At 31.4% G+C, this 22,500-nt stretch overlaps 1 protein-coding gene across 2 annotated transcripts in view; it reads right to left on the bottom strand.

The window, feature by feature from the left end:
* LOC145260069 (very long chain fatty acid elongase 4-like) overlaps window positions 1–22,500 on the bottom strand; it is a 100,497-nt gene that overhangs the window by 60,067 nt on the left and 17,930 nt on the right. Inside the window, exon 2 of one of the 2 annotated variants that reach the window (XM_080118003.1) lies at window positions 4,838–4,897. The exons of the other annotated variant lie outside the window; for it this stretch is intronic. Within the exon in view, the coding sequence (XP_079974129.1) occupies window positions 4,838–4,867 (30 nt within the window). The 5' untranslated portion in view covers window positions 4,868–4,897. The remainder of the gene's footprint in view (window positions 1–4,837; window positions 4,898–22,500) is intronic. 2 annotated transcript variants of the gene reach the window in all.

Here is a 22,500-nt window from a genome sequence, read left to right as displayed (position 1 = left end):
TCAGGCGTAAGTAATTTTCTAGCACGGTAGAGAGAGCCCACCTTCTTTGCAGCAGCTTTGACAATGCTCTCAATGTATATATTCCAGTTCATGTTCCCTGTAAACGTTAGGCCGAGGAGTTTAAAGGAAGTACTTTCAGGCAATGTGTTCTTGGCCATTGCAATTGGTGGTAGAAAAGGTTTCTTGTAGTTATTGAGGGAAACCAGCTTAGTCTTGGCAGCAATGAATATGACCATCCATTTTTGTCCCCATTCCACTACAGATTGGAGGTCATCCTCTAGTGTTTCTGCCATTTACTTAGATATGTGTTCATTTGTTTTTCCCTCATGCCTGTTATAGAGGGTGGTGTCATCGGCAAATATACACCATCTGGATCTCATCTTTTTTGTACATAACGATTAATACTTTTTTGAAATTAGGAGTTTTACTAGTTACTAGATTAAACAGGTTATGAAAAACTATGACCATGACATCACCTCTTTATTTCAGTATAAGAAGAATATTAAATGGTTCAACTAAATCTAAATGCAAAGCAACAAATCCAAGGTACATAAATTATAAGAGTTTAAAATATACAAGTATTTAAACACTTGATATTTTGTTCACAATCTTTAGTCAGGCTGAAATTTCTGCGCAGTTCCAAGTTTTATCAGAGATGAAAAGTGATGGTTGATTAATCAAAAAAAAAAAATAAATAAAAAAAAAAAAATAATAATTCTCTAAAAGGTTTTAACATGGATGATTGTAAATTCAGAGTTTTCATAATATAACTATCTGTAACTTCATAAAGGTAGTGATAATTTGAAAACAATGTGTCCGTGACATTCTAAAATTTCAATTAGTGGATTCAATAAAAAGATTTTCCGGAAATGAGGATGGATAAAAACAAAATTCTCACTACTTTTTAGGTATTTCTAGTATATTTTGATATTTTTTTTTCCAACTTTTTGAAAATTGCAGTCTGTATGAGATGCAAATAAGTTTGCAATGGGCCACATGCAGCTCATGGGCTGCATGTTTGACATGTCTGATTAACATGTTAAGATTACTAAATCTATTACTCCAAGCCTTTTTGTTTGTTTGTTTTTTTACTTCTAATTTTAATGAAATTTAAGCTAGATGCAAATTAGGGTAGTCATAATGCCACTAAAAAAGAAATAAATACAAATTTTTTTTTTTTAAATCACAGAAAAGAGTTCTATATAATGACACTACTGGTAAATGGCTTTATAGGTTGCATGCCATCCTCAACAGAAACAACAATAACAAATAAAAACAGCAGAGAGAGAAACTGTTTGTGTGAGATGGGAAGTGAAAGTATAGTAAAATGAACAAAGATAGGTCAAAATTCTGCTTAAGGGGGGGGGATATGTTGGAGTAAGTGGGTAGCTGAGTGAATAGGTAACCAGGAAAGCAAATACAAAACAATGACGAAAGACAGAAAAAGAGACAGGAGGAGGAAAAACATTTTAACAGTAAAATATTAAGCCATGCAAAATAAAGATGAAATAGGTAAATTACAGTACGTTTTTTCATTTCAAAGCTTTGTAGTTTCATAGTTTTAATTTATTATTTTGCAAGCCATGATACTACAAAATATCGAAGTATCAATATTTTTCCCAACCTTAACACAAATGATAAATATTGTATGAATTTTCCAGATTTGAGTAAATTTATATAATTTTAAGATTTCACAAAATTCTTCTAATCATAAGCTTTATTTTATGATTGTGTGATAGTATTAACACATCACTCATTAAGTAACATAAATGGAGCCACTAATAAGAAAGAAACATTTTTATAGAGTACTGACCTTCAATGGGTACATTATCAAAATTTGAACATAACTAATAGCTTACAAATTACAGCTATTTAAGTTTTGTTGCCCATTTGTCATAATGGGCAAAGAGTTTTGGTTTGGAGATCAGGATTCAATCCTTGGTTGAATCATACTAAATCATAAGGTGAAGATTAAGGGTAATTGGAAAGGAAGGAGTGGTATCATCCCCTACATCTGTGTAGTTTTCTTGTTCATGCTTTCAAGAATCTCTCTCTGGTTATCATTTGTGATAACCAAAAGGGCTGAAGGAGGCCTTCTTAGAACTGATGAAATTTGTTTGTTGATTGGTCGATGCGTGATCAAATTGCCTAACAGGAACATTTCTCTGAGGAGGAAAAGGAGTCATTATTCACGACTATTGTCTTTCAAAATCTAAAAGAGCCCTTAGACAAAATGTAAATATTTGATAGAGACCATTTAAAATTGGTGCTTTTGCACAAAGTCAATTTATCTATAATTTTAAAGATTTAAAATGCATTGGGTACAACCAAAGTTTTTAACAGAAACAGACAATTGAGGTATAACTTTTAATTAGAAATTCCAAGACGATGTATTTTAGCATTTTCTCTTAAGATGAAAACCTAAAATTTATGGGAAGCAAAAATTAAAGATTTTACTTAATTATAACAGGAAAATGAATTTTAGACAAGTCTTTTTTTTTTTTAACTATTGTTCTAGTGAATACATCCATCTTAATAGTAGTGCAAGATGTTTTTCTTAACTGCAATAAAAAATAAATAAATCTTTGGCTCAAAATATAACGTAAAATAGAAAAATGTCCGGTAAAGTAAACTCTAAACATGTTTAGTGGCATGTATTTGAACAAAGAAATGTTCACATTTTAAATATTTATGCATATATGATGCAAACATTTCTATCTCAATGGGAGATTCATCTGTCTTTGAATTAATCCCAACAAAATGAGGAAAAAATAAAATAAATCTTAAAGAAATTATTAAATTTTGAGAGTCTCAGCTAAATAGCATAAATGATTTTATTCATTTAAAATTGCATAATTTTGGTTTTCAATTTCTATTTTAAATATCCATCCACACGAGGGGTGTGCAATAAATAATGCCCCTGACCCACTTCCCATAGTAGTAGAGCAACAAAATTTGGCACAATTCTCTACATAGGAACCACCTAGAGTTATGCATTTCTCCCATCGTTTGATGCAGCTCTGGAGACCGTTTTTGTAGAACACCCCAGGTTGGTCCTCCAACCATGTGACTTCAGAAATCAAGGCTGCATCATCTGGGAAATGCTTTCCTTTCAAAACCAACTTCATGGCTGGGAAGAGGTGAAAGTCAGAGGGTGCAAGGTCAGGAAAGTAGGAAGGATTTCATAACTACACGCCCGTGCTTCTGATCTGGCGACATGCAAGTTGTGGACCTGAGTGTTGTCTTGCAGGAGGAGGATACCTTTGCTGATCTTGCCCCGCCTCTTGATTTTGATAGCTTCCCTTAATTTCCTCAAAAGTGAAGCATAATAGTCTCCTGTAATTGTGGTACACTTTGCCAGGAAATCTGTCATCACTACTCTGTCCTAGTCCCAGAAGACTGAGCATGACCTTGCCAGTGGAGGGCTGCACCCTTGCCTTCTTTGGAGGTGGTGAGTCCAAGTGCTTCTACTGCATTCACTGGGCTTTGGTCTCTGGATCATAGTGATGGACCCAGGTTTCATCCTGTGTAATCAGTCTTTTGAAAAACTTTGACTCATCTTCTTGGCACATCTCCAAATTCATCCTCGAGCACTCAACACGTTCTTGCTTTTGGAATGGTGTGAGCAACTTGGGAATCCATCTGGCAGACACCTTATGCATATGCAAATGGTCATGAATGATAGTTTCCACAGACCCTGTACTAATCTTGACATCTTGGGCTATTTGGCAAATAGTAATGCGCCAATCTTCCAAAATGGCAGCCTCAACTTGACGGACAAATGCCTCATCAATGGCAGAAGTGGAGGGGGGGGGGCGAGGTCTGGGAGCTGTTTCCACAGACTTCCGGTCATGTTTGAATTCACAATGCCAGCGTTTTACAAGGTCATTTCATCATCATCAAGAGTCTCCTGTGGTGTGCGTCCTTTCAAATACAAAAACCGGATCACTGCTCGACATTCAACAGGCTCCATTTCACACCTGACTCAGTTCAAACACCTGTAAAACAGAAACCACAATTAGTTCAAAGCTGTAATTTGCCACATAACCCGTAGAGATATAAATCATTGCACATGCAAAATTTCAGCTAGATCAAACAACTGGAAGTGGGTCAGGGGCATTACTTATTGCACGCCTCTCGTACGTGATACTTCATTTTATTTTGTTTTAGATAAACTCAGCTTTCAAATACTATCAAATTTAAAATGCTAAAAATTATCTTCAAATATTTAATCCTCATTTTTTTTTTGTCATGAAATAATGGCTAATATTGGAAATGTTGGTGTGCTTTACTTTCGCAATAATCAATTTCAATCAAATGCAGTCAGACACAACTAATTTTAACAAGTTACTTCCTTCATCCTAATTTTCTAATCAATCAGCTAACCAACAAATACAACTAAAAATAGCTTTTATTTCTGCTTGCATTTCAGAAAAAGGTAAACATTTACTATTTAAAATACTAAACTGATTTACAAAAATAAAACTTTTTTTTTTTTTTTTTTTTTTAACTAAAGGAGTTTGGGTTGGTCAGTTTGTTTTATGGCATATCAACCTGTTTTGGATTATTTAATGCCAACGGAAAAGGACATTTCCAAAGGTTGTTTGGACTGATGAACAGAGATTGCTCAAGTGCATTAAAGAATTACCAACAAAGGACAGGCCGATGGGCATAAATAGCAAAACCCAAAAATAAATGTATTGAAATAAAAGAGAAAAATTATGAACGCTTATCTTTACATGAAACCCCAGCAAGAAAAGATAGAAATAATATTGGTAGATAAACTAATGCAGTAAAGCAGCTGTGTCCCTGCGAGGGTTTGAAATGTGCAACGTACCCAGAAAAAACAACAAATATGAAGTGTCATTATATAGCTGCTTCAACAACAATGGTAGTCCTAAAATTAAAAAAAAAAATAAGATTAAAATAGTTATACACAGTGGTTCTAGAAAAGCAGGAAATTTGAGGTTGTAGCTTTTTTTTTTTTTTAATTTTATTTTGTTTAAATTATATTGCGCCTGGTTTATTCACTTCTTTCGTTTGCACGAACAGCGTTTCGAGCATCTGTTAGTGTATTATAATATTAGTCTTTGAAATCTTTATTAAAGTGATTCTTTGTAAACATAAATTATCGCTTGAAAGATTTCCCGCTTTTCTAACAACCATATACAAGTAAATGAACAGATTACAAAATAAATTAAGATACTTAGGACCAATAGCATTCTTTTACTTTTGAAAAAAAATAAATAAATGAAAAAAAAAAGCAGAAAAGCTTTTCATACCTTCTTAAAGAAACAAAACGTTTTTGAGTAAAAGAATCGGGTTTTTTTATATATACATTCAATCCCACAAAAAGGTAAGAAATGTTTGGTAAATTTAATTTCCACTGTGACGTGATCCCTGGCCTTAATAGAGGCCATTTAGAATGACAGTCTTTGGATTGCCAAGAACCATACCAACATTTAATAGAAATTGGATATAAAAGTTATGTTTTAGCAAAGGAAGAAAATTGAATATAAATGCAGGCATGCATATAAAAATGAAAATAAGTGAAACACGAGAATAGAAGGGTCACCAGTTAGCAAGTGCTAACTAAATACATAAACAGAATTTTGTAAATGCAAAAATTGAGAAAAACAAAATTTTATAAAACATTTTTATATCAAGAAATGAAGTTATTTTTAATTATTTATACAAACGTGTTTGAAGAAAATGGAGTTTGTAATCACAAGGTTTAGAATTGTATGTTTATAGTGTGATAATGCGTATGTGAGTATTTGGCAGCATGGCATTGTCTAGGTATCCATTGGTTTATCATGTCCATGTTAGTACATGTATAGATATGCAACAGCTGAAAGCTGGTATGCGAGTTATTGAGTCTTTTTTTTAGACTTGTCTTCCGTTTTCCTCAGTCAAATAGCTATTTGTCTAATAAAAGTTTCTTTAGTTAGTCAGCTTATTATTTCGATATAGACTTGTTACTTTTGTGGCTTGAAATGATTATTAGTTGAAAAATACATTGTTAACATGTTTCCATGAAAACTTGTTTGCTTTAGGAAGTGATGAAAAAAAAAAAGGCAAAAAAAAAAACGGTAACTAAGTCAGTACACTATATCAACACAGGATGTTATGAAAGAGTTACAGGGTGGAACGATAAAATTGTCAGCCTAGAAAAGACGATATGATTCCATATCCATTTGATGAAGACTGGTTTTCTTTATTTGTTGCAATCCATCTACTAGTTGGCCAGTTGTGTACAAATCCCAAAAGTGGTAGGAGCCTTCTATCATGCCTGAAAGTGACACAATGTTCAACGAGCAAGATTGGAGATGTGCCACTGTACAACTCGTTCTCACCACTGATCCAAATTATGACAACCAGATCATTGCCAACACCCTCAAAATGCAAATCCGAATGGTTCAACACTTCAGTGCACAACTCAACAAAGTTTCTGGCTACGGTTACGGTCTTTGGTGTGGTTTCAAGTAAAGTCCATATATCATGCAACCTCACGGCTTGAAAGTGTACATGGATGTGTTGAAGAGCGTGGTGATTCCACGGTACAATCAGGTGGCTGCTGGCAGACCCTGGGTGTGACAGCAGGACCCGGTGCTGGCCCACATCCAAAGAGACCAAGGCTTGGCTTCAGGAGTACAACAACTTTTTTTTCAATTCAAAAAATTTTGCATCATGAAGTCATGGGGGGACCATCCAGCAATGATAATGGAAAATATTTTCTTTTCAGAATTTTATTCAACAATCCAAGACATATGCAGATTCTAACTTTATTTTTTTTTTGACAACCACTGCTATTAATGTGCTCACTGATTCAATGATGTCATCTTCTGTAGCTCAACTTAATTTTGGTTCAATAGCTACTGACACTCTGCAGAAAAAAAGATGAATGTCCATATTTAAGTGTGCTATCGAATGTGCTGGTAATTGACCAAATTAGTTTCTAAAAATCTATTATTTTTAGAATATTTTTCTAAATAAATGCAAATCTTTTATATATATAATACCTATATTACAATCAAAACGGCTTACTATTGTCTAAAATTAATGATACAGTCTTTGGAAATAGGACATAGGAGAAAACAAAGACAACACAGGTATTTGTATAAGTTGTTGTTAAACAGTTTATAAACGTATATTAGCCAAAACCCTGATGTTTCTCAGGATTAAAAAAAAAAAAAAGCTGTTCCTTTTGCACTATGCTTATAACAGCATACTGTCCTCTCCCCCATTTCATCCTCTAATACAGTGAGAAAATGAAATTTTCGGAAACTGAATAAGTATCTAATAAAAAGGATTAAAATTTCATTAAAATCAGATATAAATATTTGAGCTTTTAAGAGGAGTTTTGCCTCATAGCTCCCTTAGAGGAGGCATAAAAATTTGGGATCACTTCCATCGTTTGCTCCAGAAAAATTTATACTTACAATTTAAATTTCATTAAAATAGGATATATTTTAAGTATTAAGAGAAGTTCTACACCATAGTTCTCTTAAGGGGACACTTAGAAATTCAGGACCAACATCGCCTTCCATAGAAAATTTTTTATATAAATACAGTAGATTCTCTAACTTTCCTTATAGGAAACACAGACTAATATATGTCAGAGAGAGAGAGAGAGAGATTAATGTTTATCGCTAATACCTTTGTAATTTTATTATCCTATTTTCCTTGGCCTTCAGGACAAGATCAAAGTGCAGTATCTGTTCTTCAGATGCTGCACTTCTATTTCTTGTTCTCTTTCGGTAGAGGAGAAATCCTTCACGACTGAGGCAATTTTTATTTTTGTACCTTTTCTCCACGTTAAAAAACGACCCTGGTGTCTAACTCTGTCCCGTGGGGAGGCATAGTAAATAGGTACAAACAAAAAAAGCAAACTGCCAAAATTTTAAAATATTAACTGCATTAATTTTCAAAGGAGGTAATTTAAAAACTAATTTTAAAAACTACAGTAGGTTTACATTAAAGATATGTAAATTTATATATTTAAAAAGAATGCTTACGGTTAGATTAATAACTGCTGATTTCTTCCATATTTCCACTTTTAAATTGTTTATGTAAAAGTATTGTAATCATGTTCAAAAAGATCATTTCCAGTCATGTACAACTTGTATAGTATATTTTTGTGCATAATCAAATAAATCCATGATGGAAATTAGGGGTTTTTAAAGAAATTGATCACAGGTGTTGCTAACAATTAATCCCAATAAGTGTTTGGGTTCTTATAGTAACTCAACTATGGCAATTAATCCAATGAAAACCTCTTATCTTGCTGCATTTCATTTTATTGTAATTTAAAATTATACTTATATGTTGATAGGATTGTTATTGTTGCAACAATGTTTAGCCTAGTCGAGTTGAGCCAGCTATATTCTGAATCAAGGTGTACCATGCATGGCGGTCCTTTTTAAGGTTGTATAAGATGGCTAGCTAATCTAGATTCCACAATTAAATATGATTGTGTGTCTCTAGCTATGTCTGTATTCAATTTCGGTTTATTTAGTCAGAAGTCACCATTTATCAAGGCTAAAAAGCCATTCAAAGATAAGGGTTAAGGAGATGGATAGATTGACAGTTAAATGATTATTATGAAAGGACTAAAAATAATGAATGAAATGAATAAAGGTTTATATTTCATGAAGATCGAAGTAAATCCAATCAGGTAATCATTTTGAACTTCACATGTATATTTTACAAATCATAAACATTCTTTTTATATAAAATAAAATATGTATCAAGTGCGCTTGAAAACCAAATCACAATGTAATAAGGAAAATAAATATTTTACTTGTTTGAAATTTATCACAAATATATTTCAGAGGTATACTCCATCTTCAGTGTGTTGTTTTGTTTCTTTTTTCTCCTTTTCTTCTTCCTTGCCATGTTGTAAAGTTTGAGAAAGAAGTTTATAAGGAGCCGCGCATTGTATCTGGCAGTTGTATTTTGAAATGTTTGAACTGTGCGTAGGCAACGCGAGAATAACGTCAAGAATGAGAGTTCATATAGAAACGTTGTTTTAATTTGATTAAAATATGCATCAAGTGTGCTTGAAAGCCAAATCACATTCTTTTTAATCCTATTTTTTCACTAATGTCAACACTTATCAAGTCTAAAAGCCACTTGAGGCTAAGTGTTAATAAAATTAATAGATTCACTGTTGAATGACAATATACAGCAAGAGGATTGAAAGTAATGATTAGAATGAATAAGATTTTATGATGTATGAACATGGTTTAGTACAAACTTTTTGAAGATGACCATGTTGTAGCCTTCAGGGGCACAATCTTGTGATAATGTGTACCCTACAAATGGAAAGTTCTTTGAAAGAAATTCCTTTCCAAAACGAAAACTACTAATAAATTGTGTGCATACAATTAGGATATGCAGACTTACATGAATAGTGACAGAGTAAAATAATTTGCGTTCAGCCATTACAGGAAGTTAGTGTATAACGGGATCATTTTACTCGGTCTCAATTTAAGGCAAATTGAATTACTATTGATATATGAATAAAATTTGATGACTTATGAGGATGATTTATAACAAGTGTTTGACATTATATTTGAAAATGATCACTAGATTGCAATGTCGATTTTGTACTCCTTCAAGATAAAGAGTGCTCTATGTGGCAGCTTCCTAGATATGGAAACAATACTCCACCTTAGAACATTTTTATTGGTAGGGAATTGCATAAAGAATAGAGTACTTTCAGGAATGGTAGAATGATCAAATTATTTTTTCAGCAACTTTACAGAGTTAAACACAACGTCAGTTTTTAATGTGTGGAAAATCTAGTCCCCTCCCCTTTTAAAAAAGGAGAAGTCTATATTGTGACAAAAATAAAAAAATTGTCTCAGTCCAGAAGGATTTATTTACTTACCGAGTGCAGAAAAGATTAAGTATAGTATCAGAACACATACTACACTTGAAAATATTTGTTAGCACAAAATATAAAAATATTACATAATGAACAAATCAAAAGTATAGGGATACTGGGTGTCGTTAGTCATCCTTGGTCACAGATATTTAAAATTATCTACACTACTCTTAACTAGAACTAACTCAGTCACCACTATACCACATTCACTCCAAAGGCTGTTCTACTCAAGTTAAATCCAAATTTTAACAATCTTATGGCTAAAAGTCTTCCATTTTAGATCTGAATTGAAAATCAGTTCAAAGAATCTATTGTACTTGACTGCAGCACAAAATGGTTCATATTAAATATGCACTGCTTTACAAACTTATTGTTTTTGTAGATTATTAAAATTCAATTATTCAATTTTATTTTTTAAATTTAACTTTTACTATTTTTTACTAATATTTTACTATTTAACCGTTCTCATTTGTCTCTAATGTTTATCAGCCAGAAGAGTCTATCAGGTATGTGTACACAGTGCACTAATGTATTAAGTAAGACCTGGCTAGTGTGGGTTGAAGACATGCGTTTCATGGATGAGAATGATGTGTACTATAAGTCTTAAAGACTTCAGAAGAAGATTAGACTTTGATAGTATGGTCACATTGAAAGAATGAAAAGTTCTTGGGTTAGTTAAAGGTAGAACAGTTGAGGTAGTAGAGTTAGCTCAAAGAGGAAAGCCAAAGAAAAGATGGAATGAAGTGTTAAGGATGGAATTGAGAGAAAGAGGGATAAATAATGCCCTGGATAGAGATAAGTTAGTTTTAAAGTTAATTTCTAAAAGCTGTACTAGGGAAGATTCAGCTCTAAGTGACACTCTTCTAGAGACTGAAGGTTGAATTCTCAGTGCAAGGTGATACTAAAGATTACAATTGCATCTACTTGGCCATGGCTGATGGAATGAGAGTGTGCTACCTCTATGGATTTAATTAAAGGTTTCTTTGAAATTCCGTGTCAATTCCAGAGTTCTACAAAATACTCCTGAAGAAGGTCAAAGGTTACATCAGCTGAAACAATCCGAAATAAGACTCAAGATGAGATCAATAGTCCAAATACAAATCATGCAATTTACCAATCATCATCTAATTCAGAAACAATACCAACAAAATCTGCCAATGACAAAATCTTCAACCCTTTGCACTTGCCCTTCTCAATTACCATACAAGTTAGTTTGGGCATGCAGCTTAGTACCCAGAGGGAGTACTCATCCTGTGTCTGTCAGCTATTTGTTTATCTTTTCCAAGCAATTGCACTCCACCATCTAACAATTTCAGTTGCAAATAACGTTTGTTTCGTCATTTGTTGCTTTTGACTGCAATGCTTACCATTGTTACGCTGCCTTTTAAGCAGGAAGATATGCGAATCATGTATCGACATATAATCTAGTCATGTGCCTTACAATGCCGGAAAATGGCTGCCAGAAAAGAATGTACGCTTTGAATGTGGCAAATGTGAACATTTCCATTAGAATCCATCACTATTTATCTGAGTGGCACAAATGTGCTGATAGGCAGTGAAAATCAGGTGACCCAGCCAAACTATCAGGGAAGTGACAGAGATGGCTAAGTGGTTAGCGACAGATTCGAATCCAGTCCTTTCCACAGAAATGTTTTCACTTAAGGATGTTGGCAATCATCATGTGGTCCCTCCGATAAGTACCTGATGTATTTCTAGAAAGAATTCTAACTAGAAAGATATTGGAAAAACAAATGCCAACAATAATGATCTGAGTCATTCAAAATGAGTGAGGTTTAACAAGAAACCACCACAGTGTTAAAAGTAGTTGATCTTCAGTTATGGAATCAGAATTGTTTTATCATATAACCTAGCTTAAGATTAGCAAAAGTGGGCTGCGATGGTCAAAGTCAAGAAAAAACAGAATCAACCTGACCAGGGTGACAGCCGTTACAAGTTAGCAACGAATACCCTGACTATTTAAAAATAAATTTTTAAAAAGGCACTTATTTTCACAGCAGTGTGATTATAAATAATCTGGGTTTATTTCTTTTTTCATTTTTTTTTTTTTTTTTTTTTTTTTTTTTTAAGTGAATGAGCCTCAGATCTTGTATGTTTCAGTCCTTTGTCTAATCACTGAACGATACAACCATTAAAAAATAACAAGTAATAGTGTAGCTACTACAAAAGAAAACAATTACAAAATGTAATATGTAAAATCCATACAAGCAATTACAACAAAAGTAGCCGCTGATAGGATTAAACTTTGTATTCTTAGTCAACAGGATGAAGCAGCAGTTAAGCAAGAAGGCTTTTTAGATCAGACTTCATATTATACAATTACTAAATCAATTCTTTTCATTTAAATGTATTCAACAGATATTAAGTTCTTTTAGACATTAAACAAATAATTCTATTTAATTAAAAATTTTGATTTAACATAAAAAATACAAAGTATTAAAGAGTGGGTCCAAAAATATCAATGGAATTCAAAAAATAAAAAGTATGCAGTTTGGACGTGGAATTTGATATTTTTAAAACTAACAATATTTTCGTCTTTTCTATGAAGGGCAAATCGAATGTTAGAAATTATTTGAAGGTTACTCTGACTTGTACAGTAAAGGCAACAATTTATTTTGAGAACAATCATCTTTTGGACAAAGGGTAGTAACAAACTAACAAAAAGATACTTAATCAGTTTCCGGTGTGGATTTCCAAAAACGGCTGTTCTGGAAGATGTCCCTTTGGTTAAGTAAATCTGTTTAGTAGTAGAGTTCAGGTAAATTATTTTCTTCCCTTATGAGATTTCTTTCGACCTTCACTTGAAAGTAATTATCTCCAATAAAAAGAACTAAGTTAAGTGTGCATAAATTACAATCAACTCACATATGCAAATTACCAAGCACAATTCAGAAAATTTCTAACACTCCCTCATGAAGATTGCCATACATTTTTTGCAATTCAATTAAAGAGTCATTTAATTTATCGGAAATGTTAAATTCATTTGTTAGTTTATGAATCCTCTTTTTCGTATTTAGAAAGCCTTACTTTAAATTGCTCACTTACTTTAATAATTCTACTTAGAAATATTGTGTTATATTTTACTAGCAGTAAAAGTATTCTAAAGCAATGAATATAACCCAAATTAAGCTTTACCTCATAATTATACAAACTTTTTCCATATAGAAGGTATTCGACATTAATTTCTACTAGATAGAAAGTTGTTTCAGTAAAAGAAAAACATTTTTTTTTTTTTAATAGAGACCAAAGAAGGTATATTTTATTACTTTTATCTTTTGATTTCAAGAAGCTAATTTCTTTGGAGGAATATTCTGTCTGTATTATCCTTATCTAGTATATTTTCACTTTTTTTAAATGGATTTCCACCATTTTTTTTTATAATTTATTTATTAGTTTATAAACTGTCCGTTCCTACCTGTTTCGGAGTGGTTGGATTTATTTTCGTATATTGCAACATTTTAATATATTGCTACAACATTTATTTAGGACTAGCAGGGGTGCCTGGCGTTGCCCAGGTGTTTGGAGGTGTGTGAAAAAAAAAAGTGTTAATAGGCAGGCTCGAACCCGTGACGCGAAGATGGAAAAGAAAGTAAAAGAAAATCTGACATCTTACCGCTACGCTATGACGCGACAGGAAGTGAACAGCATTCAAATTTAGTAATGTTAATCAAAAAGTTGTACAAATAAGTTAATAATATAGGTGCAGAAATGAACGTTAGCTGAAGGCCAGTTAAGTTTCCCGCTATTTTATTTATTTGTTTGCCTTCGATGTTGGGGAAAAACCAACTCCCCTCTAAAAGAGGGTGCTCTTGCAGTGTCCAAATGAATAGCAATTGTTTGATATGAAGGGTTTCCTTCACATTGATCAAAGCTAATTGCCTTTTTGGATGTCCCGGCGGGAAGGCTGGCTAATCAACTTTACTTTGATTAGTTTCACTTTATTTATACGAAAAAGACAAACAAACACGCAAAACGATGGACTAGAAGGAATTTTTTAAAAGTCGATCAAAATAAATGTAGAGACGACGACCATTTTCGAATCTGAGATATTATAATCTAGGAAGTATAATGAAACTAAATAAATGTGAGATATTATAATCTAGGAAGTATAATGAAACTAAATAAATGTGAGATATTATAATCTAGGAAGTATAATGAAACTAAATAAATCTGAGATATTATAATCTAGGAAGTATAATGAAACTAAATAAATGTGAGATATAATCTAGGAAGTATAATAAAACTAAATAAATGTGAGATATTATAATCTAGGAAGTATAATGAAACTAAATAAATCTGAGATATTATAATCTAGGAAGTATAATGAAACTAAATAAATCTGAGATATTATAATCTAGGAAGTATAATGAAACTAAATAAATGTGAGATATTATAATCTAGGAAGTATAATGAAACTAAATAAATCTGAGATATTATAATCTAGGAAGTATAATGAAACTAAATAAATGTGAGATATTATAATCTAGGAAGTATAATGAAACTAAATAAATCTGAGATATAATCTAGGAAGTATAATGAAACTAAATAAATGTAACCGACGTGAGGACCACGACGAAAAAAGCCTTTTATGGGCATACAAAAACGCGTGTAGCCGTTTTGCCTTTTATATATAGAGATGTTGAAACAACATTTATTTAGTATATATATTGTCTTGTAATTTTGAAAAGCTAATTTTCATTTAGAAAATTTTCTGTCTGAGCTGTTCTCAAAGCGTATAACCAAGAGTCTAACACAAAGATTAAATATATATGAAAATTAGGTTCTTGAAAAATGTACTATATTATGTGCACATCATACTAGGAAATGTTGCATTATATTTTATATTTTAAAGGCTTAATAACTTGTTTTAATCGGGGGAAATTGTTCAGGACACAGAATGTGTGACAATATAGTACAAGTATATAACAGCAGCCAGTCTTGTGGGAAATTTGTGATTTGTTGATAAACAAGTTTTGTACTAGTAAAAATACTTTGTTACTAATTAAAGCCTTAAATTTGGAAGTGATACTTTGCAACTCTAACAAATGCTCACCTTGTTGTAATTCCTCATCGAACACATTTTGTAAGACTACAACAAAATTGGAGCATCATTCCAGCAGTTTTCAGATTCAATATAGACTATGTCTATGGTACATTAGAATGTTTTCTATTTTAAAGGAAACCCCACTGTTTTTATGAGTTCGATAAAAAATATTATGAATCGTTTCAAAGAGATAAAAATATGCTAATCAATGAGACATCATTGACAACAGAGTAGCATTTTTTTGAAAAACAGGATAGTCTTGCAATTAATCCTTATTTTAGCTTTCGTGGGTGATGTGTAGAAAGCAATGTAATGCAGTCGTTATTTTTATACAAAGTGCAACTTCAATCCTGATTTAAGAAAATATGCTAAAAAAAGAAAAGAAAAAAAGAAAAAGAAAAAGAAAAAAGAAAAAGAAAAAAGAAAAAGAAAAAAGAAAAAGAAAAGAAAAAAGAAAAAGAAAAGAAAAAAGAAAAAGAAAAGAAAAAAGAAAAGAAAAAAGAAAAGAAAAAAGAAAAAGAAAAGAAAAAAGAAAAGAAAAAAGAAAAAGAAAAAAGAAAAAAAAGAAAAAGAAAAAAGAAAAAAAAGAAAAAGAAAAAAGAAAAAAAAGAAAAAGAAAAAAGAAAAAAAAGAAAAAAGAAAAAAAAGAAAAAGAAAAAAGAAAAAAAAGAAAAAGAAAAAAGAAAAAAAAGAAAAAGAAAAAAAAGAAAAAGAAAAAAGAAAAAGAAAAAAGAAAAAAAAAGAAAAGAAAAAAAAAGAAAAAAAGAAAAACAAAGAAACTTGAATTGGCACATTCTATTTTAGAAAGTAATCCCTCAATAGCGGCAAACCTTATTTTAAGCAGAATTATTTGTAAGGCTCTGATCATTTTAAAAAAACGTTTATACTGTCCTATATTAATCTTACAACAAAAAGGATTAGAATACAATAGAACTGTTGCAGTAGCTGTGCCCGTAACTCGAATATTTCAGTTGTGAAACTGAAAAAAAGTGGAGTAACTTTTGAAAAGAATTCTTTTTTAAGTCGTCATAAATTCATTTTACGAACGGTTTAGGAGGTATTGGTGTATTTGGTGACAGCTTTGATTTCTGCAGGCAGCAGATTTGTCTATGGTGGCTTTCTTAGCAACTTCAAGTTTTGAACACATTTTAAATTGCTATCACAAGAATACACAATATTCAATATAATGATTGCCAAGTTAAACATGTACCTGTTTAGGGAGGTTCCATTCCAGACTTGACATTTCTGGTAGTAGGGTTGCTTTTTCGCATAAAGGTATTAAATATCTCCTTCCAATAATTAACCTTGGATACTTCATAGTCAATAGTTACACAAAGAAGTAGTAAGGGTCTGTTTATCATGCATTTCCTCAAGGCTATTAAGGCATATGGTTATTTTTCTTTTATGGGTTGCTCTATTTTGCTTTAAACATAGTAATTTATCTCGTATCTGGCCAGTAGTCATTTCATCAGCTTTTTGTTCTCCACGTAAGTCTTTAAACAACTCCCTCTATGTTATAGTCTTCCATAGTAGCCATTTCTTAAATTCTGTAATATACTCGAGGTGAATTCTTTAATATTCTCGGGTATGAATCCTTTAATATCCTTGAAAACATTCTTTCCAAGACGATACATTTAATATTCCTTGCAATATTTTCCCAGTCCTTCACATTAAAATTGAGTCAACGAAGAACCATTTACATGAAAAATAAATGTGAATTTGGTGAGTGTGATAAAGATTTGGTTTGGTTAGTCCTATCCCACCGGTTTAAACTAGGAATCCAACAAGGAACCATTCACAATCAGTGCAAATTACAAAATGTTATAGTTTTTTTAAGACATTTTGCATTTTTTAAAAAAATTTTCGAAATATGTTAGAAATTATTTGAAGGTTACTCTCTGACTTGTATAGTGAAAGCATCGATTTATCTTGCCTTCACTTTTATCTTTTGGATAAAGGGAAGTGACAAACCAACAAAAGAGATACTTAATCAGTTTCCGGTGTGGGTTTCCAAAAACGGTTGTTCTGAAAGATGTTCTTTTGGTTAACTAAGTCTATTTAGTAGTCAAGGTGAAGTAAATTATTTTCCTCTGTATATGAGAGTTCCTTCACCTGAGAGTTCTTTTTTATTCGAGATAATTACTCACAATTAAGGTTAAGTGTTCATAAATTACAATAAACTCACATATGCAACTTACCAAGCACAATTCAGACAATTTCCAACAATGAGAGGCAAATCGAATGATTGGATTAAAATACTAGATCATAATATCCGAGAGGTGGTGTTTGGTCAATACTGTAGAGTGCTATATTTTTTTAAATCTCCAAATTAGTTTTTTATGGTAAATAAAAAAGTATCCTTAAATTAATATTAAGGTGAGCATAAATTCTTGGAAGCAAACTAATGCACTGATTGCAAGAGATTAATTTACTTGACGAAACTAATAAAATTAGTGAAAGAGATATTGAAAATATTAAGATCAACTACTTTAGAGATAGAAATAAGATGTAATGTAATTGAAATCTTTAAAACAAGTAATAGAATTAATATGATGAACATTTTTTTTTTTTTCATAATATTTTGTTTGGATCCATATAAATGGATAAATATTAATATTTTAGAAATTTGGACTCAAATTTATCAATTTATCCTTTTTTATTAAATCTAATTACTGTTAATATCAACATAACTAATTATATATATGTGGGAGGGGGACATAGGACAATAAAATTACAAACGAACAGCACCAAACATTAATTTATTACATACTGTTTAAAAAATAGTTCTGCAAATTAGGCATACAAATAACCGTGTACATACACACACAGCGAGGAGTTTTGAGGATAATATAGATGTTACTAGCAGGGGACCCGGCATTGCCCGGTCATAAAATACGCTTAAATCTGATTTTTTATTAATGCAGTTGTCTTATTATATTGGAGCCAATATATAGTAATGATTAAAAAAAAAAGACTCATGCACCACCACTGAGAATCAAACCAAAACGTTTAGCTTACGATTTATTTTTTCCTCAACCATTAATGACAGAGCTATGAAGACATGTTTGCTGCAAGGCTAAAAATTAAAACATAAACCAATAGCTATTACATTATACATGCATATTCGTAATGCCAGTGTTCAACCTTCACTTGGCAAATTTCATTATTTTTTTTTTTTAATTTTCAATTTTGTACCGATTTCCCCATAACTATAGTTTTGCATGGGTTCAAATACCTTATATATGAAGTTTCATGTCTGTAGACTAAAAACTCTAGGAGTTTGGTAGGCAAATTTTTTTAAATAAAAATATATACGTATACATAAATTTCCATGGAAAGAGTTTTGTGTTTAATAAACTTCTTATGCAAGTATAAATCATGTAGAATATCTGCATTAATATAATTACACATAACAGTTAACTAAAGATGATCATCCCATAAGAAAACCACAAAAGTATTAGGGAATTAATTAAAATGAATATTTAAAAGAATATGCAAATTAGCTAGATCTTTTGCTAGTGAATGCAATTCCACAACTCATAAAAAAGTTGCATTTTCTTTTTAAATAAATAGAAAAAAAGGGGGTTTTAATATAAATTAAAATACAAAAAAAAAATCATAGGAGTATAGGTAAATGACAACTTTTGCATGTATTTATTTAGAAAGAAAGAAGTGTAAATATCCGACAAAACATTTTTATATTTAAAAGTTTTCATTCAAAATTTTAACAGGATTCATCTGTATTAGTGCTTATGGCTTTTCCCCCATTCATGCAATGACAGTAATATATTGGGCATGAAAAAAAAATAAATAATAAAGCAGATTTTCCCATAACTTTCAATCAGCTTCAAATTTGCTAAGGTATAGTGAATTAACTAAAAATCTAACCTTAAAAGTTTTGTTCGAATTTTTAATGTTTTTGTTTTGTTTTGTTTTTTACAATTAGAAGAACTTTTCAATTCTACCAGAAATGCAAACTCACAAAAAAATAAAGTCAAAAATAAAAAAATGCCTAGTGTTTTATCGATCTGTAAATGATCAATAAAATAAAGGTCATAATTCCCCATTCTCTGCCAACAACAGACCCTCAATTATTGAGGGCAAATTTTTTATCTTCTCCCACCTCACCTCATCCTCTTAAACAGGTTGGACTTTGAACGAAGATCATTAGTCATTGAAACTAAGGAGAGGAATCAATTTGTTTTACCATGGATTTTTACCACTTATTCTATGCAGAGATTTTCATATACAAACTGACTATTTTAAATAATTTATAACTATCTTGATTTATATAAAGTTAGGCATGTGCATATGATTATATTTTGTCTAGGACAAACTAAACTAATTAGCCGATCATTATTAATTTTGGAAATGTGTAAGTAAGGGTCGAAATGTGGGCTATATTTAGTTTTATGCAAATAAGATAAAAGAAAGAGGAAGGCCTTTGTAATAATTCAGATAGATTTTTGTGAAATCTAAGACCAAGTTAAAAAAAAAAAAAAATTAAATTTGTAGAATATAAACCTCAATAAATACTCCAAATTTCAATTTGTTTTTTTGTTTTTTTTGAGCATTTTAAAGGTTTTTAGGAAACATAATATGGGCACAACCTCTCATTTGAAAATTTAAACATGTCAGATTTGCATTAAATTTTATCTATAGTCACATAAATCATAAAATTATTTTTACATAAAATGGACATGCTTCAAAAATATAAACAATAGAATGTTTCATTATTTCAATCTTGAAATTATCAAAACAAAGTCGCATCCCAAACGTAACATCTACAGACACCCTGGTTAATATATTATAATTCTTATTGCCCCTGTTCTGCCATTTTTTTCTTTTTTTTTTATCACCCTTGGGCAGAATTTGTTACATAAATGCCATGACTGAAAACTAACAAAAGATGATCTACCACATGTGGTATTTAAATGTAACAACCATATTTTAATATCAGAGATATCATTTTTTTTTATTATTTATTTATTTATTTTTTTTAATCATGACAATATGATCATTACATAGCTATAAAATTTCACCTCGCTGGTTTTTGAAATGTTAAGAAAACAAAGTGCAATGGTTTTTTATTAAAAACTCGATAAAAATTGTAAATTAATAAATGTGAAAGTTATTATCCATTTATCAGAACCATATTAGACTCAAAACAACTCAAGCTTAATTCAATGACACAAAATATTTTGAAATACCCTCTATATATAGAGAGTAATCAGCAAACACAAAACGATGTATACTTATTTGCCTGTTTATTTTATAAATAATCTCAAATAAATTAATATTCTGTAGTATTAAGTTTGTAATTTTTTTATTGTATTTTCTTTATATGCAATAGTTTTGTTATTAATTAAAATGATTTAATGACAAAGTAATTTTGTAATGTAGGATATTTTATATGTTGTAGGCCGATATAACAGGTCAGGTTTTATCGTTACTTATAAGATCCAAAGAATGGAATTTCAACAAGTCGGCAATTTTGTTGGGAGTTACATTTGTTTAAATGATTCTACATATTTTTCAAAGTTTGAAAGGTCAAAAAATTATTTTTTGTTTATGTTGTTTAATTATAAAAATAAAATTAAGATGACGGACTTATGAAAATTTCAAAATGAAAATGGTAATATTGCGTTCAGAACATGGAGGCATATATTAAGTGCCTTCAATCACTTTCTGGAATACTGTTTTTGCCTCAAAGGCATTCTGATTAAAAGATGGAAAAATAAATCTCATTTAAATCATACTTCCCCACTCCAAATCAATGGTAAGTACATCAATGGACCCTCCTCCCAAAATTGAAAGCTATAACTTATTTAAAAAATAAAGATAAAAAATAAAGATAAAAAATAAAGATAAAAATATAGTAATGAAAAAAAAAAAAGAAAGGTAATATGGCGTTATGACGCAATAATACATAGTTTCTCATTCACTCCCAGACATCATCAAGTCTTCTTGCTAGTACACTATATGAAGCAAAGAATTGAATAAAATGAAATACATTTATTGTGTGTTTCTCTATGGAAGGTATTTCAAATCTTTCAGATTCTCAAAGAGACACAGGATTCAAAAAAAGGTTAAAAACCCCTTTAGAACTATCCAATTTCAGAGGAATGCTTTTGTATTGCAGAACGCCCGTCCGTTCGCTCCACAAGCTCCCTGTTCCAATTTTTTCTTTTTTTTTTTACTCCAGCATATTTATGCACAAATCTCGAACATCTCACTTTAAACCTACCATGTTAAAGACTAATTTACCATAAGGAGTCAGTCCAATAATGCTCTGGTGACGCCAACAGTATGAACTTAAAATAAAACATTTTTACCGAAGTGAAAATTTGATATAAAAATTATTTTTGCTGATTTCTCAAAATCATGCAAGTTTGAATTATCAAGTTACCTCCAGTTGTTATTTTTAGATGGTTTTCAAAGTGGTTGAAAAAATTTTTGGAATATATTTACGTTTTGTCACGGGTACATACATTATACAGATTTTTCTTTATTTTTGTTTTTTAATATAGAGGGAATTCTGAACAAGAACCGCATTTTCTTATATGGATGTGTGTCTAATGGTTATAAAAAAAAAATAAAAAATCTGAAATCAAGACGAATTTCAAACAGAAGGGCCATGGGTCCCCACCAATTTCCCAACATAAGAAGCTGGTGAGAGGGGGAGTTTATTTCTCCCATTGCAGGAAGCTTGGATATAAGGTCAGAAAATGCGATTTGAAAAGCCAGCATTCTATAGGAAGAGCACTTTGATGTACATATAGTAATCAGCAAACACAAAACGATGCCTAGGCAGCTCCATCAACATTCCCGGGGGTTGATGATTAGCAACAAACTAACACTTTCTCAAGAGTTGAGAAAGCAAAGCCTGGGAGAATGGACCCCCTGGAGCTACACAGAAACATACATCTCAGCCAACAAAGAAAATGCCACTTCAACAATGGCCTAGACTAGAGGTTTCCAAATTATGGCCGGCAAGCCAGATCCAGCCCACCAAAGTCTTTAATCCGGCCCCGGAACTCTTATGGAAAACGTAAAAAGCTAAGGAGCAAGATATTCTAAATATGCCCAGGTCATTTTTTGTTTATTACAGCCAGCATAGCTCTAAAATGTCAGCAATATATATACGTATATCTGTACGTGATGTTGCGAAGCTAATCAAAAACCTTGATTCGAGTAAAGCAACTGGCCCTGATGGTATTCCAATTATAGTACTCAAAAGACTTCAACCTGAATTAGCGCCCATACTTACAAAACTGTTTAAACGTTGTCTTAAGGAGAATAGTTTCCCATCTCCCTGGAAAATCTCATCAGTATGCCCTGTATTTAAGAATTCAGGTGATCGCTCATCCCCCTCTCAGTACAGGCCAATAAGTCTCCTGTGCGTCATGAGTAAGTTGCTAGAATCTGTGTTAAATACAGAAGTAATCAAACATCTCAACAAAAATAACCTTCTTAGTGACACTCAATATGGTTTCCGTTCTGCTAGATCTACAGCAGATGTCCTTATAGTTATATCGCATAGGAT

This window comes from Euprymna scolopes, chromosome 3, assembly GCF_053919585.1.
Source record: "Euprymna scolopes isolate OS-2025 chromosome 3, ASM5391958v1, whole genome shotgun sequence".
Classification (NCBI taxonomy): domain Eukaryota; kingdom Metazoa; phylum Mollusca; class Cephalopoda; order Sepiida; family Sepiolidae; genus Euprymna; species Euprymna scolopes.
Note: the sequence above shows the minus strand (reverse complement) of the source record. Positions and strands in the feature narration are given on the sequence as shown.